The sequence below is a fragment of the Haemaphysalis longicornis genome, unplaced genomic scaffold, assembly GCF_048455015.1.
Source record: "Haemaphysalis longicornis isolate Haplotype H1 unplaced genomic scaffold, Haemaphysalis longicornis Haplotype H1 scaffold_12, whole genome shotgun sequence".
In the NCBI taxonomy this organism is placed as follows: Eukaryota; Metazoa; Arthropoda; class Arachnida; order Ixodida; family Ixodidae; genus Haemaphysalis; species Haemaphysalis longicornis.
This window is the reverse complement of record NW_027526225.1, coordinates 27985092-28010821: the sequence shown is the minus strand read 5'-3', so window position 1 is coordinate 28010821 and position 25730 is coordinate 27985092. Positions and strand designations below refer to the sequence as shown.

The following is a 25730-nucleotide window of genomic DNA, read 5'->3' as shown; positions in this document are numbered from 1 at the left end:
AGTATGGGAGCTGAGGCCGGTTCTCCAGGGTAGGAGCCGAGCGCGGTATACCACAGCGCTACCTTTGCACGCTGACGTCATATCCCGTGAGCCACGGAGAATTCTGATTCTCCGGGGCTCTGAGAGTTCAGCACACCGGAGTGCCGATTTTAGCAACTTCATTATGCCAATATTTATCTGTATGCTGCTCTCGCAACCTGGTTTTGGATTGGATGGGATCTGTAGCTATACCCCTTTGAAACGGGTTGACGCTCCCCGAGAACACCCGTGAGTGTCATAGCAGGTTGATTACACCTCTGCACCAAGCCCCCCACCCCTATTGTTTCCCACCCACGCTGTTGTCCGGCTTCTCCACACCTCCAGTCTGCGCTTAGTCCGGTCGATGATGGCCGTCACTGCTTCTCGATCACGTCCATCACTGGTGACCGCCGCGTCCCCTGACGGCTCAGTCTGTTCGAAACCCAAAGCCTGCTACAGCGACACCCCACCGGGCTGTTGGGGCTCCAACCGCGGGCAGGACAGCACGACGTGTTCTATCGACTCCTCTTCTTCGCCGCAGAGTTCACATATGGCGCTCTCCGCCGTCCCACATGACACCTGCCACCGCCTTGTTCGCAACGTCCCAGATCGTGCTTCGAACAGGACACTCCCTCTTGCGTTGTAACCTTCACAACGTATCACTCTCTTGTGGGCGACGTAGAAATTCAGCGCTGGCTTGGCTGCGGCCCTGCTGGCCCACTGCTGGGTTTCCGCCTGCGACACGCGCTCACGCACCTTGGCGCTTGTCTTGGTTGTGTCCTTGAGGTTACACAGGGCTGGTAGTGGCACTCCATACTTTTCGGACAACGCGCTCACTCATTTCGTCCAGCGTGTGGACCGTGCCGTGAAAAGAAGACACCGACGCACTCGGTGGACCCAGTTCGTCTCCCCCAAGGTCCAAGCTCGTATTTCAAATGAGAGCTTTGCTGTCGCCTCCCGGGCCGTGAAATACGGCCACCCCATGTCACCCCGCACCACCTCGTTCGGTGTAGTGCGCTGCGATCCCAGGGCCAGCCTTCCCACCTCCCTCTGGCGGCGTTCCTGCAGGTACTCTCTTGTGGCAGCCGAGGGGCATAGAACCGCACCGGCGTATGTCAGGCCCGGAACCATTGCCACCTTCCACAAAATCCGGATCACCTCCATACGGTTGAAGGATCACAGAACCCTGGCCTTCAACACATTCTGTCCTAACCGCGCTTTCTCTCGTAGCAGCCGTTCGCACCTTGACAGATAGTCCGCCTCCGTCGAAAAAACAACTCCAAGGTACTTGTATAAGGATGCATACGGTAGTGCCTTGTCCTGTAGCATCACAGGCTCCACCTCTCCCTCTCCTCCGTCCTCCCCCCATCGGAGTACCGCACATTTACGGGCACTGAACCGCAGCCCCAAACGTTCTTCCTGCCCTGTGCACCGATCCAGGAGCGCTTGCAACTCCTACTGAGAGCCCGCTGTCACCACGATGTCGTCGGCATACATCAGGCCTGGGAGACGCTGGTTGGCTGTCCGTCCGTCCTCCATGTAAGATACGTCGAAACTGCTTTCACTCCCCTCTAAGTCCGTATGCAGATCTCCCAACAAAAGCACGAAGACCAAGGGGGACAGTGGGCGCCCCTGTCTCAGTCCTCTTCCAATGGGCACTGATCTAGAGTATGAGCCTTGCCAGTCCACCACCACCTGGGTGTCGGTGTACAAAGCCTGCAGCCGCCTAACAACCTCCTCGGGGAGACCCTTGGTGAGCAGCACGTCCCAGAGCGTAGCGTGCTGGACCGTGTCATAGGCCTTCTCCAGGTCTAGAAAGGCTGTCCACAACTGCCGTCCCTCAGCCCTGGCCAGCTCCACGCACTGGGTGAGGATGAAGAGTTCGTCCTCTATGGAGCATCTCCGACGGAAGCCCTTTTGGAGTTCTCCCAGCAGGCCCTCTTTCTCCGCCCACGCCTGGATCCTTTGGCGAAGGACCTGTGCGTACACTTTGTAGAGCACCGGCGTCACTGTGATACGAGGCGAAGTTGCTCCTTTCTCCAGCTCCTTTGTGTAGGAACAACATCCGTCCCCGGCACCAGTCCTTGGGTAACCTTCCGGATACCACGTAGCTCTCGCCGTTGGTCAGGGCCCACATTCTTCAGAATTGGTGCCGGAAACCCATCCAAACCGCTCGCCGTGCCAGTCTGTATCCCTGCAATGATGTGGTCTAGCTCCGCCGGTCCCACGGAGCCCAGACACTCCTCTGTATCTTGCACCTCCTGTTCCTGGTACACAGGTGCCCTCCGTGAGACCTCCACAGCTGTATCATACCTGAACGGCTCTGTGACCCGTTCCTAAATATAACTCATGTACTCCTCGCTGGAGAGAGGAGAAAGCGGGTCGCGCAATGGTCGCTGGGGTGAGCATATCTGTGACCACTTCTATTCATCTCGGCCAGGGAACGTCTGTTCACCTCCCGAATCTTTTTTTGAATCCCTGTTGCTGCGGCGTTCTTCTTGCCTCAGTATATCACCCACAGCTGGCTCCGCACTTCGTCTGGGGCGCGCGCCGTGATCGCCATTCGATGGGCTCGGCACGCTTCCTTCCTCCTTTCAGCTATTACTTGCGGGACCTCCACATCCCACAGACTCTTAAGGCAGTGCTTCCGACGTCCACTCGTCTCTTCTCCACCTCGTTGCGCACCCGTTCAACTAGTTCATCGTATCCGCCGCTGGCCTTGCCTCCAGCTGCTCCTTGATCCGGTCGATCTCAGGTTCTGCCAGGAATTTCTTCTGTGTGCCCACCTGGCGTTCATGTGCCCGCCGAATCAAAAGAATATGCCCTTGCTCTTTGCGTTAGCGTCCCACGTTTATTTTGATGGGTGAAAACGGATCGCTTCGCGTTGCCCGCAGTAGTGGCTCGCTTCGGAACGGCGCTGACAGGTTGGGTGGTCGTCCTGGGTAGGACAGGTAATTTTTGGTAATACAATTAGCCTACATGTGGGGAAGCAGGGCACTCAGCATGTAGGTTTCATTTGTATCCACGATGACTCGCTCGGTCGGGCAAAAAATTGCGCGCGGCTTCTTTAACGCCTCGGGTCAAGGTCGCACTGTGAGGTACTTACAAAACAAAGTTACAGTGCGCGCCGGGAAAGGGAAGCAGCAGTCAACGGACCGTGGAACGTATGCATCGCCCTGTGGGCTCATGACTTCGTTTCGCATCGCTATTGGGCACGATGCAAGGCCACGGATGGGGACAATAAAGTACGACACGGCGGAAAGGGCTAGAGCAACTCGAAATGCCGTTCGTCGTAACTGTTGTCGGGAAGAAGCTGCTACGGATGAAGCTGCGCCCGATAGCTAAGCGAGAGCAATATGAAATATCAACAGGTTGTTCGCCAGGAGATCAACAGAAGGTCCAACTATAGGCTTTCGTCTTTACACGATGAAGTCATAATCCGTCCCTGTCACATTTCACAGCGTTCGGATCACGCGCACAAAGTCGGTATCCCTTCCCGCAGAGCTAAGTTTTTTTTTTTTTTTGCATTAACAGAACGGCCCTCCCAACCCGACAGCAACCATTCAAAATTTCAGCCTTTTCAAGAACGCCCTAGTTGACCAGATTGTATAACCGGAAATGTGCTGCCTGTACAAGTAGTAGTGTAGTTTGTTTCGTGTTTTTGACTGTTCTCCCTAACTAACCACTCCCCTCTGTAATGAGTATTGACCTTGAGGATAAATAAATAAATAAATAAATAAATAAATAAATAAATAAATAAATAAATAAATAAATAAATAAATAAATACACATTCCTAGAAAGTTCCACGCAGCATGCTACGTAATTTTTTTCTCAACTCATCGCTTATTTCATACTGTCATCGGCTTCAAGACATATTTCTTTGAGCATATGGTGTAACGTACTGGTGAGGAAACTTTTTATGCACTCTCGCATACAAGAGAATTTCTTTTGCCTAGCGGGAAGGATGTTGGCGGTTATGCCGTGCATATAGGTACTGAGCACTACCTATACGGTTCCAGCGGTATGCACTGATGTGCACTAAGTATATATAGACGCCCCTCTGCTTGCAGGAAATAAATCAGTTGCAAAGAATTTTTATATGCCCCTTGTACGTTGTTAATGTATCGTGGCACATCACATCATTTTATTTTTTGAAAGAAAGAACATTAGGAAGGAGGCCCGAACAAAAAGTGGAAGCTAGTCCACTTGGCGAAGGTTCGGGGCTCGTATACAGTGTGCAACAACCTACATAAAATTGAACATGTCGTCGAACAGATTATCACGTTCTTAAATGAGCAAGCATAAAAATGAATTGTTAGGAATGTTTTCATTTCTTTTAACCATTTTTTAATGAAAATTTCACAGTCTGCGCGTTGGTAATACTGTGTCTGTTTGAAACAAAGAAGTCGGATGCATGTTTTAGGCTTAAGGGGGAGGGAGGAGGCACGTGTGGCAAAAGTTAATGGACACTACGCAACCCCTCTCGTGCAAAAAATATTGTCGCATTTCTGGTGGCGTACCCGCAAATTTTCCCGCCATTTTCTGCCGGGCTACCATGGTTGCCAGACCAGGAATGCCGTCTCCGCTAAAAGAGTGGCGGCAGGTGTTCGGCAGTTTATGTGACACTTTAGTCTAATGTACACGAGCTTTTTTTTTTTTCTTTTTCTTTCTACCAGGGGGGCTCTCCACGAGATCTCAGTAAGGTATAAGCTTGGGTGTGCTGGTAAATCGTTCTTGTAACAGCGCGAAAAAGACGCGTATAAGACGCGAAGAAGACGTAAATGGGACGCAGCGCTGTGCCCCCTTTACCAAGAAGAGATATTTCGCTGTTGGAACATCCCCCGACGGCAGCTGTTGCGCGCGCAGGAAGCAGTCCTACCTGTGGCTTCAGGGCGACCTGCATCGGTCGCAGCTGAACAGGATTCCGCCACACAACAGCGCCAACAGCGGCGGGCACGCAGCGAGAAACGCCGCCACGCCCCACCAGCAGCAGACGACGGAAGGGGCTCGGCGCTCCCTGAGTCCGCACAGCCGCAGCGCCTCACCCCCCACCGCGGGCAACCACGGTCGGTGGGCATCGCTGCGGCGTGCCAAGCCGGCAGAGGCCGAGGACGCGGTAAGCCGCATTCTGGAACCTATATGTGCGAGAGGATGGGCTAGCGTCACTAAATGAGTTACGCTTAAGAGTACCGCCACTTCGTGCGCCCGGCAGTGTATGGGGGCCATTTTGTTCTGGCTTGCAGTGTTGCCATCTCTTCCAACGAAACCGCCGCCGGCTGTGACGGGCAGAGTGCGGCCGGCCGCTCTAGCGTCGGCACAGCAGAGAGAGAGAGAGAGAGAGAGAGAGAGAGAGAGAGAGAGAGAGAGAGAGAGAGAGAGAGAGAGAGAGAGAGAGAGAGAGAGAGAGAGAAGAGGCCCTCAGAAACAAAACGGCTGCGCCCATATGTAAACAAATATCACGTGGTGCCGACCGACCAATGAAAATACTGGCGGCACGTAACAATGAGAGAAAAGAGTACCGATACTCTAAAAGCCTTTATTTAGTGACGCTAGGACGGGCAGGTGATAGTCACGCACGTCCCCTGCTCCTATTTCGCACCTGTTCAGTCCAGCAGTTGCTCGTGCAGTCATCATCATCATCATCTGTTAACAGCGGAGGTGTTGCAGGTCGAGCCTTTTTGTCCGTCTGCTGAAGGTCGTGCGTTACGCAGCAGTAGGAGCAAGTTCCCAGGCGCGCCGGTTGAGGGCGCAGTGGTCTCTCACGGGCTGCGTGTTTCCAAACGGTTCGCTGCATAGAGCACCCACGTGACATGTGTAATGCAACTGCGCGTGCTATTCTTTTGAGCGGTTGCTAAAAGAATCCCTCCGTTCAGGCTCTGTGCCCTCGATGTGGAGTACTGAGTACTAGCTCTGACGGCTTGGGTTTGAGCCCCAGCAGGTCTATCTGTTATTTTTTTTCTTCATTGCTTACCGTTCTTTCTAAATTATTTTGCCTTAACACAAACCTACGTGTTCCTTTTGTTAATAATAATGTGGTATATTTTAGGTGGCTTTAGGTTTGGGGCGCAGGCATTGGCGACATTTAATTGCCGTTCTGCATCGTGCGAACAGACATGTCACGTAGATGATCTGTGCAGCCCCGCTCGGGGAAGGAGAAAAGAAGGAGCCTCCCACCGCTGACTTTTAGCTGCCGATTCCGCTGCGCGAATCGTACAACTTGCGGGGCGACGGCGCTGCCGTTCTCGGGCGAGCGCCCGTTGACGTTCGAGTCGACACAAAAAAACCGGAGCTCCACTTTTTGGGCAGATTTCACACTAGATGGAAATGCTTTTAATTATTTATTTACCCTTAAAGGCCCCTGGGCAGTAAATGAGGAGGATATCTTCAGGGTACAAATGAGAATGAAAATGCCAGTCATGGTAAGAGCATATATAAATTACCGAAACAATAATACAGGCAGCAGCAAACGATAAAAGCACAGAAAACATAAAACGCAATGGTTTTATCTTTATAGTAAATATATAACAAAACAGTCCTGCATGAGTTGTCTGTCGCGTGTCTGACAGTTGAACTCCCAGTGTTGCGCTCCTTCCCCGTCCAGCCAGGCTTGTGGTCCGTTTGTCAGGCGGGAGTCCTAAAGGGGGACTAGCCCGCGGGAGTCTACAGCCGCGCAGCTCCTAGGAACCCCATTGTCGGGGAAGCACAGCACATGCCCGCAGAGGTGTGACGGTCGTAGGGATTTTTCTGGCATTAGGCCTAACGTTATGCTTTGAGGTTTGACAACATTAACAGGTTCGCTGCGTCTAAGAGTACGTCGCACGTTTTGCAGTCCCAGAGGTTAAATGTACGTCGGACGCGCTCCACGCTCGCCTCTCAACTGTTGTTGAGAGCAGTCTGTGCTGATTTTTACCCAATCGGCGAAACCGCTTTAGCTCACTTGGCTAGCCAGAGTCACTGCCATGCCGGCTTCAGAGCAGTCTCTCTTGATTTTTACTTAACCACCCAAACCGATTCCGCCGCTCACTGACTAGCCAGTCCTGTCACGCCCGCTTTACAACTCACCGCGAGATCCTTATGCTTTGATTTTTAACCAAACAGCCTTAACCTATACCGCGCACTGACTAGCTCTGGCAAAGTCAATGTTACCGTTGAATCACTATTATTGATTGCATATTACCAAACGTGTTCAACGTGCAAGTAGTTCAGCAGAGGTATGCATCCCACCAGTAACGACAGAAGTCGTAAGGAAGGCTCTGAAAGAAATGCAAGGGGGCAAAGAACCTGGTGAGGATCAGATAACAGCAGACCTCTTGAAGGATGGCGGCCAAATCGTACTAGAAAAGCTGGCAAACCTGTATACACGACGCCTAACGACCTCGAGTGCACCGGAATCTTGGAAGAATACGAGCATCATCTGAATCCATAAGAAAGGGGACATGAAGGACCTGAAAAATTACAGGCTGATCATCTTACTGTCAGTCGTCTACAAGGTACTAACCAAGGTAATCGCTACCAGAATTTCTGCCGCCTAAATTTCAGTCAACCTAATGAATCAGCAGGGTTCCGTAAATGCTATTCAACAATGGACCATATCCACACGATCAATCAGGTGATAAAGAAGTGCGCGGAGTATACTGAACCACTATATATAGCCTTCACAGATTATGAGAAAGCATTTGACTCGGTCGACACCTCAGCAGTCATTCAGGCATTACGGAACCACACTGTAGACGAGCATTATATAATAATACTAGATGATATTTACAATGGGTCCATAGCTTCCATCATCCTCAATAAGGAGAGCAGTAAAATACCTATACGGAAGGGCGTCACACAAGGAGACACAATCTCCCGAATGTTTTCACAGCATGTTTACAAGAAGTATTCAGAACGTTGGATTGGGAACAGGTGGGAGTAAGGGTTAATGGAGAATCCCTCAGTAACCTCAGATTTGCGGATGACGTTGCCTTGCTAAGTAACTCGGGGGACGAATTGCAAAGCATGCTTTCCGCACTGGAAAAAGAGAGTAGAACCGTGGGCCTGAAAATTATTAGGCAGAAAACTAAAGTAATGCTCCATAGCTTCAGGAGAGCACAGCGGTTTGAGATAGGTGGCGAAGCAGTGGAAGTGGTAAGCGATTATATCTACTTAGGCCAAGTTGTGACCCCTGATTCCAACCATGAAGCAGAGATAATTAGAAGGATAAGAATGGGGCGGAGTGCATTCGGCAGGCATTCTTAGATAATTAATGGTAGCCTACCATTGTGCCTAAAGAGGAAAGTGTATGGCAGCTGCATCTTACCGGTACTTGCCAACGGGACAGAAACTTGGAGGCTCACTAAGAGGGTTAAACTTAAATTGAGGACGACTCAGTGAGGAGTGGAACGGAAGATGATAGGTGTGACATTGAGGGGCAAGAAGAGAGCGGAGTGGGTCAGGGAACAAACGCGTGTTAAGCGCATATTGTTAGAAATTAAGTAGAAATGGTCGTGGGCAGGTCATGAATTGTGAAGGCAGGATAACCGTTGGTCATTAGGGGCAACAGAGTGGATCCCAATGGAAGGCAAGCGTGCAGGGGGCCGTAGAAAGTTAGATGGGCAGATGAGATGAAGAAGTTTGCGGGGATAAATTTGTCACAGTTAGCACATGGACCGGGGTAATTGGAGATCTATGGGAGAGGCCTTTGCCCTGCGGTGGGCCTTTGACCTGCAGTGATGATGATGATGATGATGATGATGATGATGATTACCAAACGTAACTCTGGCTATGGTCACACCAGCTGTGGCTTCAGTGAGCCGCAGCGGTTTCGCTGGGTGGGAAAAAAATCAAGACGCACTGTTTTCACCGTAAGTCAGGAAGTGAGTGTGAAGTATGCCTAACGACGAGTCCTAAACGCGGCCACCGAGAAAAAAGAAGTACGCTGTAGTTCAGAGAATCGAACCCGGGACTGTAATGACAACAAATGGATGCGTTACGTAACCACTGGGGCGGCTATGATACACGTAGTACGAGCACAAGTATCCAAGATACGTGCGACTTACCTTTAGGCACAGTGTAGCAGATCACCTGCAGCTCGACGTATACGATGACTGTGACGCTGCTTGGCACGTCTGTATACAGGATAACCGGCAGACGGTATCTCCGGGATTTGGGAATCGCTGCAGCGTAGTCCATAAAGCTTGACGTCAATGTTTCGATCGCTCTCTTTTCTTTTTTGAGCCGACTAGTGGCAATGCTGATAATGCTTAGCCACCAGCTGTGTAACTAAAGCACGAACTAGTCCGTTTAATGCTTACAGGTGCTTCGATGTATATATCACTGGCGTCTGTGTGCATCTCGTGCAGTGAGTGTGCTCATTTAGTCACTCGACGCCGTACGTTTCTTCCTTGAGAAAGTTGGTTACCTTTCTCTCTCCACCCTCCCGTTGCCCCATCCATATGTTCCCCTGCTCACGTAGCAAGGCTGTTCTTTTAGTGAGCATTGGTCACGCACGCCGCCGTGCTTTTGGCAGGCTAATTCTTGCAGTGCCAGGAAAGCGGGCTGGCGCTCAACAGCAGTTGACTGTAATGAGCATAGATAAGGGCAGCAACCGTAGCTACTCTCCAGAGCTATTGGTTGAAAAGAGGGAACAGAAGTGGCACACTGCGTCATTTCAAAAGAACGGTGCGCACTTAGGGCAGCCCCTGCTCACCTAACCCTTATTTAAAAAGGATAAACGGCGCGAAAACGACAAAACACGGGAAAGAGGCAGAACAGACAGAGCGCTGCGTCTCTTCGTTTATTCCAATCACGAATCGTATCTTGCATGAGCGTGCTGTGTTACTTGTCTGCCGCTTAGGGACCTGTGTTGATTGGTGGCTTTGACTGTCGACGGAGCGAACAGACACAGCGCTGTTCCTGTTCCTTCGCTCTCTCGTGTTTGGCATTTTTGTGCTTATTATATCTTAACTAAATAACTGTGGAGAAAACTTGAAGGAGTAACATTTAGAGGAAACGAGCTTCCTGGATCAGAGAACAAACTTGAGTAGAAGATATCGTAATCCAAATTATGAAAAAGAAATGGACTTGGGCTGGCCATGTGGTGAGACGAAACGACAACCAGTGGACCACCAGGGCAACAGTGTATATACCCAGACCCTGGTCTAGAAGAAGGGGGAGGTCAATAACACGACAGAGAGACGAAATGAGGCCATTCGAAGGCGAGGAACGGACTCGGGCAGCACAGGACAGGTGCGGCTGGTGGTCGTAGCAAGCCTAGTCCTGCTCTGGACCTAAATGGGCTGATAATGATCTTTTAAAATGTAGACTCGCCCAATCTGGCGGCCTAACCCCGCTGGTGCATGCACACGTAAAGGTCCCCCTGTCAGCCAGACAAAAATGAGGGATTTGGTTGACACGAGACATCCCGTTGAAGGCATGCCGGACATTGGGTTGAGGGGGCGTTTGTGCATGCAGGTTGAGCGTGCCCACATGTGGGCCGACTCGGAGGAAGACCTGACCCAAGGCGACAAGCTGATGCGCATCAAGGCCCAGAGGCGACACCCGCGCTCCCTCACGGCCGCCGGGTGAGTTCGCCTCTATACTGCTATAAATGGAAACTGTTAATTAATTTTTATGTAGGAGTCGCAACTGTGAAAACACGCTAAACCGACATGACACCAATTATTTCTGCTTGTTTGCTCTAATGTGCCATTTTTGATCAGGATGTATTTCTGAAAATACTTCTGTAATGGATCCAATACTGTCCATGTAGGCGATGGATTCAGGTGCCACTTCAGCACGTTTTTGCAGTGTATTAACCCTAGAGAAAATGTAGCTCGTCCCAGCTGGTTTGTGGCCAAATTCCCAGCTGGGACCACCAGGGCCCAGCTGGTTTTAAACTTAATCAACCCAGACAGCGCCTCCGTATACTTTTTTCTTTAATTTAGAGTTAACCACCTAAGGGCCCTAGACTGGAACACACCTTTGATTTCTTGAGTTAATTGTCAGCTCTTTTTTATTTTTGTTGTTGTTAAACAAATGAATGAAGGTGCACGATTAGGTAGAACTATGCGGTTTTGTTAGTTCACTTCGAATATTTTTTGCAGCAAAGTGGTCAACGGCTTGGTCTCCGCATATTGTGTCCGCCAGCAAAATCGCTTAGACCTGAAATTTTTTGTCTCCAGAGACAGTTTTTTTTTTTCTTTTCTGTGTTGCCCTTTTTAGAGGGCTCCTGGAGTAATGTGTTGACATGTTTTTCTCGTCCAGTTTGAAGGGCTCGGAGCGACGTTTTGGCCGGTGCCCTTCCCGTTTAAGCACGCGTACATCACAGGTCGCCTCTTCATGCGTGCAAGGGTTGGGTGTGAAGGGGGAGGGGGGGGGGGGGTGTTCACGCGCCCACCATGACACATGCCCGTCGTGCTGGTGCGAGGTTTTGAGAGAAATGGCTGGAAGCCTGGAGCCCACAAATGAGCAGATAGCATCACTTTTCGTTTTGGCATAGGCTTTGCAATGCTTGGTCATGTATGTGCGTGTACGACAGTGACCACACCGGATGTGCTCCCCCGTGCCGTACTTGTTGCGTCTTAGTGACCATGGAACTGCCACCTTTACGTCTGGTCTCTTTTCAGAACTCTTTCCGTGTCTTTTTTAGCCCCCACCCCCTACTCCAGGCAGCTTAAATGATGTGCGTCGCACCAGTGATTACCACCTGAACTTTAGTTTAGCGGGTGCTTGGGTCCGATTCCGTGACGTGCTATCTCGACGTTGCTTTCCTACATTTACGCGCCTGCAGGCTATACTTGACATGGCAGCAATGGCACTTCTTGGCCTCACGCCTGTAAAATTCACTGAATGTTTTCATCAAGATAAATAATAAACGCCTTTTATCACTTATTTCACTCTCCCACATATCTAACGGAGGTTTGTCGAGCTCCTATTCGGGCGCTGCATTGCTTAGTTTGTCTCGTGTAACCCCATGTATTGCTTGTGAGTAGAAGCCACAGTTTAGAATGAAGTTGGAAAGTGTCAGGTGCATACCACGTGTCACCAACTACTGCCACGATGTCATGCGGCTGCCTCAGATCTTCAATATTTCCATTTTCAGCTGCATTGCGATCATCAATAGCATGCTTGTGCTTGCGTGCACGGCCCGATTCGCTTTGAACGAGCTTAGTGACGACCCGTTATTTTCATTCTTGCAGGCTAGTGAGTGGGCTGTGACGGTTAATGAAGTCGGAAGAGTTGACGGAAACCCATTTGGTCCGGACGAAAAATGTTGCAATCAAACTGACAGGCACCGAACAAAAGAAAGTGTTGAAACTTAAAAAAAAAAAAACACGTCATCCCGGCTGACGTCGCCAAGTGGGTTGGGCATAATTGCCCAACCCACTTGGTGACGTCATAGGCGACGTCAAAGGGAACAGCGATTCAGAACACACACGCTCACGAGTGTCGACTGGTGGGCTAGTTAGTTTTTGGACATTCTTCTGGTTGGTATTTAGACACAGCGCACATCACCAAGACGCAAAGACACAGGGATGCAGACACAGCACTGTGCCTGCATCTTGACGTCCCGTTGCTATGCCCTGTGCCTGCAAGAACACACTCTTACCCGGGGAGAAGCTTGTGTGAGTTGGCTGCACACTGTGATCGCTAGCCTGCGAAGGCAGTGGGGCGGTGTCCGTCTCTCTTCAGTGTGACCTCAAAGCAGTGGTTCTCAAACGGGGGTGCGCGATGGCATTTCAGGGGCCCACAAAGCTCTTTTTCACTTTCCCTACTTCCCTCCCCCCTTCTGCCAATACAAAAATGTGGCTTCATGGCGTCACATGTACGATATTTTCCCCGCGTAGTACATCATCTGACGTTGGCTTTTTGCACAACACGCTTGCTATGCTAAAAGCCAGAAACACAAAAGGCAGCATAAAAGTATTGGGCCGACTTTAGCTGCTAAAACAAATCATGTGACAATGGCATGCATCAGCTAGTGTAAAAGTCAGTCTTAAAAGACGAACATTGTGGGCGACTTTAGCTGCATGCACAAATTGTTTGACATTAGAGAGTTTTAGCATAGCGGCTAGCGGAGACTCACGGCGGCGGGTTACCGGGACCCGACTGCGCATGCGCGCGCGGTGAGGGCGAGGAGGTTGTCCCTCAGTGGAAAGAACGCGCGGGCATGGCGAGGGCCGGCCCAAGGAACTAATCCGCCCTACCGTAACGAATCCGCAAGTGCCCAGTCGAGTCCCGGGACCCGCCTCCGTAGTGTTAGCGGACGCAACCAGTTATGCTAAAACTCTCTTTGACACACACAATTAAACAGGTCCCGCATCACTTTTGGACGCCCAAAAGGGGTCCACGGCACAGTCACGGTTCACAGCCACTTTCTTAGGTAATGAGTGTGACACTTGGGAAAGCTAGCGCAGCCATTGTCGGCAGCCATTGTCGGCTGTCAGCTGAGCCCACTTTCCGCCCTCGCCTGTGCACGCAGGGTGGAGGAAGGCGGCGGCGGCGGCCTGCAGCGCCGAGCCTCGTCGCAGCCCCTGCGGCCATCCGTGCTGACCCCCGTGCCCTTCGGCGCCTCCGTGGCCTCGCCCACGGCCAAGACCCTGCGCGCCCGCAGCCGGAGCCCTCCTGGCGGCAACGCGGGCACCGGCGGGCGCCGACGCACCTCCCCGCCGACACGCAGGTCAGTGTCGTCCGGCGGTGTTCTCACTTTTGTCCATTTCTTGTCCATTTCAACGCGTTCACTTTGAGCGATCCCTGATTTGCTGAAAGTACCGTATTTTCTAGCGTATAACCCGCATCAAAAATGCGAAAATTTCAGTGTCAAAGTAGGAGTGCGGATAATATGCGGGGTTTTTCCTTTAATGCAGCTTCACGGCAATATGCGTTGTGCCGTGAAGACGACTTTGCGTACAACAGTGAGGACTTCGGCTCGTGATGCCTCTAGTGAGAGCAGTGGCACTGAGTGATTCTACTTGCTAAATATACGCTTTTTCTGTCTACATAGTATGTGATTTGTTTCTTAAGCAGTAGCTTTGGTGCAGCCTTTCCTGTATCAAATGTGCGGGCTATAACGCGAGGATTTTTTTCTTTCCCGTCGGGCTGAAAGTGGGGATGCGGGTTATATGCAGGGGCGGGTTATACGCGCGAAAATACCGGAGACCGCCCGGTTGTGACGCAGCGCAATTAAGCTGGGTGGGGCGTGCGAAGTTCTGTGCCTCTCATTGGAAAGAGACCTCGCAAGAGCAATTACCTCATAATTGAAATGGACATTCTTGAAACGGACACAACTCAGAATTCCTGTCCCGGTCGCTCGCACCTTCATGTCGTCTGCCCTCACCCAGAAGGGGTTGGCCACTTATTTTCTCGACCCGGATTGGTAACAGTAATTAGACAGTCTTCATGGGAGACTTGGCTCAAGGCACGTGCGAGCAAAACTTTCTTCCTGCAATGTTGTCATTAGGGAGTGGAGCGTATTTAACTTTCTGCTCGCATAAGCGGGTTCCAAACTCAAGTTTCTTGTACTTAAACTAGCAGGTAATTCACAACTCGGAATATCGGTGGCCCTCTCAACCCCTGCCGTGGTAGTGCTGGTGTATTTTTCAATATAATTATCTTTGCCCACAACCGCCATCACGTCGGTGCAACTCTCATACCTGGCACGCGCGCAGAGCACTCTTGCTGGATCCCTTCACCTGCATTCGCCAATGCGACTTCCCAGTGTGCTTGTTTACCATTGCTTGACAAAATGCAGCCACGTACCACTAGAAGTCGCTATTGCTTCCATCTCTAATTTTCCTGAAATAACGTAAGACCTTGCTACGTATATATAGTACAAGGCTAGAGAGGAAGATAACAAATACACTCCCCCCCCGTTCCCCCACAGACGCTCACAGTTTGCTTTGGAGCCAATGCAACACAAAGCAGCAGAAAAGCGTCTCTCTCCTTCAGCGTATTGTGCATTGATCAGTTGAAGTGGTGTGGCAACGTTGGGAAAGGGAATGCCGGAAGCAACTGATTATGGTTGTTGCATATTGTTTAGGAAGGGACGAGCCGCCAAGACTCCTCCTGATGATGGTTTTATTAGTACCAACTCATGATATCAGGCACGAGAGGGAAACGGGTTTATTTCACATCAGGGATCAGACCTGACAAAAGGGCACTTGTTACGGTGGCATATATTAGTTTCTTGGCTTGCAATAGATTAAAACACTACGTGTTCGATAATTACGTGGCAGAAAGTACTCGCTTGCTTCTTTTCTAAGGAAAGTTTTTTTTTTTTTTTTTACTTTGAAGTAACATCTTACTGCTGAATAGTTGAGTGCCTATTTGAATTTTGTAGCGTGAGCTACACTGGCCGAGGTTGAGCAGTTTCGCGTGGCTCCTGGAGAGCCGTGCGGCGCATGAGCGATGGGCAGTGACGTCACACGGCGCACAGCAGAACGTTGCTCGTAGCCCGGCGCGTCTCACACACCCCATGCGCCCACCGTCTTCGCCGACCTCCGTTCCGCACGTGGCGGCCCGGTCCACTTGACGATCGTGCGAGGGGTGGCCGGGTGTGGAACCGATGGCTCGTGCGTCGCAGCAACACCGGCGTGCGCCTGTGGAACCAGCTTAGCCCTGGCGCGATTGGTGACGCTGCGCTAGAGCCGCTTGATAAATATACGTGTCACATAATGCGTATACCGTGCGTGTGTCATTGAAGCAGCAGTAAACATGATAATCAGGCTAATCCTAGACAATCAGTAAAGCTAAGAATAGCCAGTTGAACCTTCGCTCACGCTACGTATATCCTGGCATAGCCGAGCTAAGCCACTGCTAATTTTTTGTTACCATTCAATTCAAGCTGCGATGTTGCTATTCACAGGCAGAGTAACAAAACAGTGAATATAACGCAACTAATAGCCCAGGGAGAAAGTGGCCAGGATTATGTCAAGTTTTAGCCGCATTTTTTTAGTCAAATTTTTTGTTCAAGTACAAACCAATACGATAGACATCATATAGCTCAGATCAGCATGCATGTTTAACTGACCGTGCCCTTTCTCTCTCTCTCTCTCTCTCTCCCTTCTTCCAGCCACGGCCACATGTGAAGTTCCTAAATTGCCCGGCCTCTTCTTCCAGCATGCCCGGCCGTCATCGTGTGCATGGAGTAAAGACCCAACGCCCTGCCTCTCGTGCTGTGTTCTCTCGGCAACCTATTGCTGCGCGGAGTTCTGCTCTTGCTGGCGCAGTGCCTGTGTTGACAGCACGACAGAAACGCGTACACCATCTGTGCCACGGACTGAAATTGTAATCTGCACGGAGAGTGCAAATTAACAGATGTCAGGCGCAATTTAATAAGTGATTCATAATGACGTGCTCAAAATAGTCTCTCCCATCTATTAGCGGCACGTTTTGGAGCGAAGCTAGTCTCGCTGAATTTACTTAGATGATCGACGCTTGATGCGAGATGTCACCTTTCGTGAACTGCTCTTCAAATTTGCGTCACCTTAAATTTCTTGTATGTTTTACAAGAGGAGAATTTTTTTGCGGAATAGGCCACATAAAGGAACTACGAGTGAAATTGAGTAAAATTGCAAAAATACTGCTAAGTCTCGTAATTGGTTGTACGAACGAGGCGCGTGTTAATGCTTAGAGAAGTATTTAGGTTGCAATGAAATACTGCGCTATTAGTTGTCTGAAAAGATTTTTTAAAGCGGCCACGAATGACAAATTATAACTTGTTCAGTATAAAATATCGAACCTTTGGTACTCCCTCAGCTCCATTCCAGCCTCCAAAGACATTTTTTTAACCAAAAAGCACAAGAAATAATAAAGAACATTCAAATTTCGCGCTTGCGTGACGTAACATAGGTAGGCCAGCATTAAAAAAAACAGTGTGTTAATGGCACGTAGGAATTCAAGTGATATTACCAAACGGAACTAGAGGCCCCACTACAATTGCCCAGTCACGTGTCTTGGCGATGGGTTAGTGTGGCGGCCGCCAATCGCACAAACAAGATTCTGCGACGTCACAGAAACGTCGCCGGAAAGTGGCTATCCATGGCGTCGCCACGGCTTCGTCTGTTTTCTTCAGTATCTCCGTTATCTGATTAAAGTTTGAGATAATATTGGTATCATTATCGGGACAAAACAGTCTTTCAAATGAACCAAATTTGTATGTTGTCTTCATAGCCGCCTTTACATAGCAGCACGGTGGAAAGTCCATTAGCGTACGGGACAGGAATGTTTCCGTCCCTTTCTTTGTGTACTCCTTACGTGTGAAAAAATTTGGTTAAAATAAAAGCCTGTATGTCTAGCCTAACGTCTTAAGTGCGGCTGAACAAGGCTGGAATAGGCTCCCGTAAGTGTCTCCAAGCGATATGTTCTGCCTGTGACAACTTGAAATAGCCCGCATGTAGGACTACCGATGCTGCAGTTGTGCTGCTGTTATTGCGATAGCAGGCATACTGCTCTCCGTCATTGTACAGTGACAGACGCCGAGGAGCTAGCCGTCGCTCTGGCAGCGGCGGAAGGCTTCCGGACGGGCCGGTCATCTACAATAATTTCCGACTCGCAAGCCCCCGCCCACTCTGTGTACTCCCCTAGGCTGAAGGCGGCGTACCCCAACACCCTGAGCATCTACCTAAGACCCAACACAGGATCCTGTGGGCCCAGGCACACGCGGGAATACAGGGGAACATAGAGGCGGACAGGGTATCTCGAGGCTATACTACCAATCGAGCACCCGATGATTCCAAGAACCCACGCCAGTCCTCCCGGAAATTTACTCCGCCATATTGGCATACTACAGGGGTATCAGAAAAAGGTACCCTCCGCCACACAAATCCCCGACGAGGGCAGAAGCCACCGACTGGAGACAGCTGCAGACAGGCACGTTCCCAAACCTAAACGTGCTGAGCAAAATTTCTCCCACTCGATATGCAGACGCATGCCCGTTGTGACATAAAAAAAAAACCACCCTGTACCCCACCACATGGGAATGCAAAAGCACAACGGATGTCCCCAACACTAGCAACCCCAATGCGGAGCAACGGGAGGCACTGCTGGCCAGCGACTGCTGTGAAGACCAGATCGGTCTGATTCAGCAGGCAGGCCGTTGGAGCTCTGGACCGAGGGTACATGCACCCCTGCTGGCCCCATCGGGAACTGTAGCACGTGGCACAGGACCTCGGTGGAGTGCCACCCAACCACTAAGAAACAAACGTTTTCCCAGCCCCAGTGCTCCTTGGTTGATGGTATAACAGTGGGCATCTCAGTGGGCATCTCAGTGGGCATCTCATTTTTCTTTCCTTGAAGCCGCTCGCACAGATGGAGGGGAGTGTGGCATGCGAACTCTACATTCTGCCACTGGAAAAACGCGGAACAAGTTTGCCTTCTAAGGTGCACACGACATGTTCCAACACCTGTCATCAGGGGCGGATTATCTGTGGTTCAAAGGGTTCAAACTAACCGGCCGGGTCCGGGCTTAGCCCCCCCTCCCACACACCCCAAGGGCTGGAAAAAAACTGCCAGACTTCGTGGCTTGGTTCGAAAAAGTTTAAGCCCCTTGCTGATATTCCCCGATTGAGACAGAGCTTAGTATTTATTTAAATAATGAGTGCTTCAAAAATGCCGTTCGTTGCATAATGTGCAAAGTCCTGAAGTTAGCTCACAGTTTTTCAGTTTGGGGTGAAAACGTTGCACTTGACCAAAACTGCATCGTGTAGAGCGACGAAGCTGATCCAGCTGATAGACAAGAGAGCAACCGCACGAGGATTTGTTGAAGGCTCAATGCTTCTGACCTCATCAACTGCCCCAGCAAAAGGCAGGAACACGCATGTAGAAGGGTATATACCGTTCATTTCCTTAAACGATTAAAAATTCGAAACATGGTAATACGTATACGCTCTTCATTTCAAGTTTGAATTTCTGCGGACCGCATAGCCTCTTTTCTACTCTGTGATCAATTAAAATTTTGTTAAAAGGTAAATTTATTCCGCAATTTGATAGCAGAAAAGGCGTGTGCAATATGAATGAGTTTCCTGCTCTTATAAACTTGGATATGGCCTGCAAAAATGTAAGTGTACCACCTATTTAAAAGTAAACGATCTGTGCATAAATAAAAATGTGTATCATTTTTACTTCGTAACTATTAAAACATTTCTGTGAAAGTTCAGTACCGATCGTGTTTTCTAGAGGCACCACCCTTACTAAAAGATTTAGCTTCCCGCACGATGAAAACATTTGAATAATAAACCATTGAAATTATTCGTTGTGATCAGTCGGCATATACATGCCACTGTTAGTGTGGAAAACGCTGCAGTCGCTGGACGAAATCACAAAATTCACGCATCTCCACGAAGTGAATCATGACGAATAGGCAAAACACTGGGACGATTCTTATCGTAAATCACCCGTGGCATTGCCCACTGTAAATGAGTGACAACACGTCTGTACAGTATATACAATTCCAGTCCAATCCGATCTGATACAATTCAATTTAATCCAATCCAATGCTCCTCGCGCATGCGCAACACTGTGTACACGGAAGCCAAGGGACAAGCCACGGACAAAGCGAGGTCCTAAGGTGCTTCGCTTCTAATAGCCAGACGAGTGGTAGCGTATTTACTCTAAGGATGTGCAAAGAGTTTCTGAAAAGGGCCCACCTGTCTACTTCGGCAGTGCTCACACGCAGACAAAACCAAAACGCATGCGCTGCCGAATTAATGAATGGGGAATACTTGGGCCATCCGAGGTTTCCAGACGACATAGTATTTCTGAGTGAGACTGCAGAATACCTGCGAACAATGCTTGAGGAACTACAATCAGAAAGCACTGCCGTGGGGCTGAAGATAAATGTGAATAAATCTGAAGTAGTGAGGAATAGGCATGCCAAGAACGTCCTCTTCAGCTTAAGAAACAAAACGCTAGAAGTAGTGGCAGAATATAATCACCTCGGACATATGGTTAGTGCTGACCCCAACTACGAGAGAGAAATCCAGCGTAGAATAGGTGTGGGTTGGGGAGCACTCGGCAAGTACTCCCAAATAATGAAAAGTAAGCTACCTCTGTCACTCAAAAGAAAAATCTACGACCAATGGATACTGCCGGTTCGACATACGGAGCTGAAACTTGGCACCTTACTAAACAACTGGAAATCAGACTTCGGTCGGCTCAACGGGCCATGGAACGAATAATGTTACGAGTAACACTCAGGGACAGGAAACGAGCTACCTGAATCAGGGAATAAACTAGAATCGAAGATATCATAGTTAAAATAAAGAATAAGAAATGGTCTTGGGCTGGCCATATGTAGCGAGACGAACCGATAACCGGTGGACAATTAGCGCTGATACCAAGAGATTGGTCTAGAAGGAGGGGAAGGCCATTAACCTGATGGCGGGATGAAATAAAAAAAAAACTCCCACCTCCCCTCGTGGGAACCCCTGTGTAGATGCGACGCATAGGCGGAGCGGCGAAGGGACCGCGTTTTATAGCGCGCATAACGTTGAGGGGACTGCGTAAGCCGGTCCCAGTCGATGATGACGTTGGCGTACTTGTAAAGCGGCGTGGACTCTAGGTGTTTGAGCCAAGCGTGGATGTTGCTTCGCCGTAGAACGGCACACCGGTTATATGCGCAGCGCGCCCGAAGGAGAGGAAACCGCGGGAGAGAGAGTACTGCACATGCGCCGGCCCCAGCGCGTCTGCCGCGGCTATGACGCAACGTGCCGCGGCTATGACGCAACACAATCCAACACAATCCAATTTCATCCAATCCAATCCAAATCCAATCCAAGGCAAGCCAATTCAATCCAATCCAATGCCCCTCGCGAGAGAGAGTTCGCTATCGGAGAGGAGAGGGGGTGAGAGGCGAAGAGCGCAGCTGGCGCGGCGAGGAGAATGGGGGAGGGGCGGACAACGCCGACGACGACGCCGGAGGGACAAGGCGAGTGAATGAGATGCTCTGCATCTAAAAAAATTCCCCGCATTTCCCCGAGGGGAAGAATGTGAAAGTGCGAATGCACGAGTTGAATTTGCGCGGTTCGGTAATGTTCGCGAAAGAGAGATCACACACACACACACAACTACAAAGAAAGAAAGATGCATTTATTCACAGACACCTATTTGTGTTGTCGTTGTACTTGATTGCTAGAGCGGATCTCAGTTTTGAAATTTCGTGTCAGTACTCCTTTAAGCGGGTGCATTAGCCCTTCTCACTCCCGATTCTTGGCCAATCCCCCACGTGGGTATGTGCCATGTCAGCGGCCAGGCAGCGCGCGCCCATCTCCCCCCGTTGCCAAGGAAGACGAGGAGATTCCTGGCCATTCCCCCACGTGGGTATGTGCCATGTCAGCGGCCAGGCAGCGCGCTCCCATCTCCCCCGGTTGCCAAGGAAGACGAGGAGCGCGCGCACCCGCAGCTGTTGCTATGCGGACGGCGGCGGGCGCTTCAGGCTCGCTTAAGAAGTGCATTCGCACTTAAAAATCGCGGGGTAAACTGTGGACTCGAGGAGCGCAGGACAGGAGCATTTGGAGGCCAATGGGAGAGGCCTTCGTCCTGCAGTGTAACTGAGTAGGCTGACGATGAGATGATGATGCACTACCGGATAAGAACAAGAGAGCAAAACTGAAACTGCGCTCATTTGTGATTGATTGATTGATTGATTGATTGATTGATTGATTGATTGATTGATTGATTGATTGATTGTAGAGTTTAACGCTCCGACGTTTCACACGCGATGAGGTGCGCAGTAGTGGAGGGCTCCGGATTAATTTTGACCACCAGGGGATCTTTAACGTGCGCCGAAATCTCGAACACACGGGCGTTCTTGCTTTTCGCCTCCATCAGAAATGAGGCCGCCGCGGCCGGGAATCGAACCCGCGCCCTCGTACTAAGCAGCAGAACCCGGCCTTAGCCACCGAGCCACCGTGTCAGGTTCGTTTGTGCCGTCTCTTGTTCTCGTTCTGTTGCGAAGTTAAAATTTGCATCATGGAACTCTGATTGCAGTGCTGCTCGAGAGAGAGAGAGAGAGAGAGAGAGAGAGAGAGAGAGAGAGAGAGAGAGAGAGAGAGAGAGAGAGAGAGAGAGAGAGAGAGAGAGAGAGAGAGAGAGAGACCTTTTATTGTTATTGAGCGACTGGGGTTAGGGAAGCGTGGTGACTGCAGTGGTTGGAGGTCGGCGGCGACGATGGCAGCAAATTTCGTTCCACCAAGGCGATCTGAACGCTCGGGTGGGAGCTACGCAGCACACCCTCCCATTGCTCGTCATGGGTGATTAAAGGGAAGGGATGGGAAAGAGAAGTGTGGCGCTCTCGCCACATGCAGGGCAATGAGGTGAGCACCGCCCTGCAGGGAAAGGAATGAGAGCGGTGATTTCCAGATTGTTTGCTAGTTTCCGCCAGCGCATATCAGCGTTGCTACGGCGTAGAGTATCTGGTCGCGTTACTTAAAGTGCCCCAAAAGCCTTTCATCGCACCGCCGGCGTCCCCGGAGCTCCGCTGTTCGTTGCTGCCGCTAACTCACCCTTTGACGAGTGCAGAAACCTGGCTTCAGTAAGCACTGCATGCGTCTCGTCGCATGCACGTTGGCGCCACCACAGCTAAGCCTTATAGTGGCAGTTGCCTTGCGCCGAAGCTTCGACGTCATTTCCAACTCTAATCCGTGTGCGAACGAATCCATGCATGCTCACGAGATAAGAGGGGGCCAACCGGTGGCTCACAGCCGTTTCGCTGACATCAGGGGTCGGCAACCATTTGATGGAGGGACGAGTTGCATGACGCCGACACGCGTCAACGGCTGGGCGGAAAATACAGGCGGTGAGGCAAAGGGAGGAACTACAGACGTAATCTAGCTAAGTGTGAAGATGAGGGGCAATGCCAATTGGAAGCGATCTTGCTTTGTTCCTGTCTAACCCAATTTGAGGTTAAAATTGCCATGTCAGCCTTGTGATAGGAGTGACAAGGGGAGGAGGGTTCTGACGTGGTGCCGGGGACCGCATAATACTGGCCCGCGAGCCGCAGGTTGCCCACCGATGGTCTCTGTGTACGTAGAAATACAAATAAATGCCGCCAACAGCTATGAAACTCGTGAACAGGAGGGTGGCTCCAGTCAGAACAGCGCTTTATGGCCATTTTTCGGGACTAAGCAGTTCCCCTCTGCTGCGATGTCCCCCTCTGCAGCACGCCCATGCATCAGGGGCGTGTCCAGGGTAGGTTCGGTGTCAGAGCACCCCCGAAATTATATTAAAGCAGAAAAAGGCCCGTTGGGTTGCCCGTTTAGGGTTATTGTGTCCGGTAAAGGCACTTGGCAGGTTCAAGTTGGACGTCAGCTGCAGCGGCATCTTGCCCGGTTGCCGCTGTACGACCCTAGGAGCTCGGACGATGTTGTGTGTGCGTTGAAAAGTGGGAGGTGGGATGGAGTTTTTCGATTCTCCCTGGATGCAGAAGACCTGTACTACAACATTCCCCATGGAGGACTCTTCAAGGTATTGCGGGAAAGAATTGACGCCTACGGTGAGCTCAAGTTCAACGGGGAGACTGGAGTGAACAGTGCTAGTTTTTGGAACTGCTTGATTTTTATCCGCAATCAACGGTGATTCAGTTTGATGAACGTTTTTTTTTTTTTTTGTGCAGCGCAGCGGCATTTGTATCGGGTGTGAGCTTGCACCCATTATATTGGACATTTTTCTGAGTGCCTTTGATCAGCGTGTAAGTGACAGGCTGGGTGATGAAAGTGACTACACAATTATGAGATATGTGGATGATTTTTCTTGCTATTTTGGTGTTGCGGTAGAAAATGCAGAAGGCACTGTGAGGAAAGTCTTTGACTTATTTAGGGGATCGTCTGATGCGCTGAATTTTACGTGGGAGATACCTGTCGGAAACAAAGTTCGTTTTCTCGATTTGAAACTTGCGTTCGAGGACACCCACGTGCGCTGGCAGTATCACCCGCGTGCCAACAAGCAACTTAATTCCCTTTGACTGCGCACACTCAAAATTTATAAAAAGAGCTCTAGCTATGACTTGCCTAAGGGCCGCGTTGAACAGATCCTGTAACCACGGAGTGCAATCTAGCTTTGAATGTCAGATTGAACGGCTAAAGCAAGCAGGATTTCCGTCTTTTGTTTTGTCTGGTGTTTGCGCGTCACTTTTGCAGTAAGTGAAGCACCAAGGATAAAAGGATGGCGAGCAGCAAAAAATCGACAAGAAGAAGGTGCACGTCATTCCTCACTGGCATCGTGTGTCACATGGCATAAAGAAGGTAGAGCAGATATACGGTGTTAATGTTGTTTTTAACGCACCTGGAAAGCTGTCAAAGGCTTGCCCCATGATGTCAAAGACGAAGGCCCGCTCTGCACAAAGAAGCACGAGACGCCGTACACTGAGTGCACAAAGAATGTTGTGTATGAAGTCCCAATGAGTTGCTCGAAAGTTTACGTCGGCCAGACCGGTCGCTGTTTAATTCTTGAAAGGGAAATGATCGAAGCGTTTTTAATAAAAAAAAGCGGGTGAAGATTGCATCAGCAAGCCATCTGTTGCCATTTCAGCAACCAAGATTGAATTCCTAATAAGCGGACCAGAACACAATGGTGACGTCATGTTTGGATAACATATAAATGCTGTGTGTTTTTTTTAATAAAGTTTCGCTGGAAGCGGCGCTTCGTTTGTCTTGCTTGTTTTCTGTTCTAGTGTCCGTGTTTTTTCTTGAGCCTTTAAACCCTGTGAAAAAGGACCAAGATGTTTCGTGTGCGAAGCCTCTCTGTGGGCTTAAAGGAGCCATGAAGAGAAAATACAACTTCGTGTAATTTGAAAGAACTAGGATTCAGTATCTCACTCAGCTCCATTACAGCCACAAAAGATGTTTTTTTAACGAAGAAAAAAAGCAAGAAGTATTTAAAAACTTTCAAATTTTGCGCCACAGTGACGTGTTATGAGCAAGAATGACGTCATACGAGCCAACAATAAAACATAATTTTGAGTGCGTGAACTGCACGTTAGCATTCAAGTGATGCGGTCAAATGGAACTAGAAGCCCCATTACAGACGTCCAGTCGTGTGTCGTCGCGACAGGTCAGTTAGGCGGCCGCAAATCGCACAAACAAGGTTCCGTGACGTAATAGAAAAGTTGCGGGAAATTGGCTAGGGGGTCGCGACTGCTTCCCACGTTTTCTTTAATGTCTCCGTTATTTGTTCGAAGATTGCGATGATATTGGTATCATTGTTATCGGGACTAAGCAGCTAGTCTTTCTAATAAACCCAATTTGTGTTTTGTCTTCATGGATCCTTTAACACCCTGCGAAAGATATTTCTGGTTACGCCACTGTCCCACATGTTTTTATAACCAGTGTCATGGATGGGCCGCAGTGCTGGTGCCATCCGCTCACGGAACTCCTTCCTGGACTGGAAGTACCGCGCTGCACAGACGTGGAAATGGTATATCGCACGGCAAAAGGATCGTGGCGATAGTAATGAGGCGACACGATAGCGCCACTGGGTATCTGTCCGTTGTCAATGTGGTCTCTACTGCGATGGGCTCTGAAATAATGCCTCGGGCAGCAACAAGCTTGGGACGGGTGCCTGCGGTTACCCCGCTTTCCGAAATAAGACTATTCTTTGTTCACGTTTGTTGCTTTGTTCTCGTTTTGCTTTTATCATTCTGTGCGTGCGTGCGTGTCTGTGCTTGTGACTTGCCGTGATGAGATCATTCACAGCAGATGATTTCATGACGCAATCGCACGCACAGAAGGATAAA

The 25730-nt window shown here is 50.0% G+C and overlaps 1 protein-coding gene across 1 annotated transcript in view; it reads left to right on the top strand.

Moving 5' to 3' along the window:
• LOC144161903 (dual specificity protein phosphatase CDC14A-like) overlaps positions 1 to 17202 on the top strand; it is a 43348-nt gene extending 26146 nt beyond the window's left edge. The window contains exons 7-10 of the mRNA XM_077692461.1: positions 4886 to 5135; positions 10475 to 10584; positions 13485 to 13682; positions 16074 to 17202. Of these exons, the coding sequence (XP_077548587.1) occupies positions 4886 to 5135; positions 10475 to 10584; positions 13485 to 13682; positions 16074 to 16089 (574 nt within the window). The 3' untranslated portion in view covers positions 16090 to 17202. The remainder of the gene's footprint in view (positions 1 to 4885; positions 5136 to 10474; positions 10585 to 13484; positions 13683 to 16073) is intronic.
• Positions 17203 to 25730: the final 8528 nt, after the last annotated feature.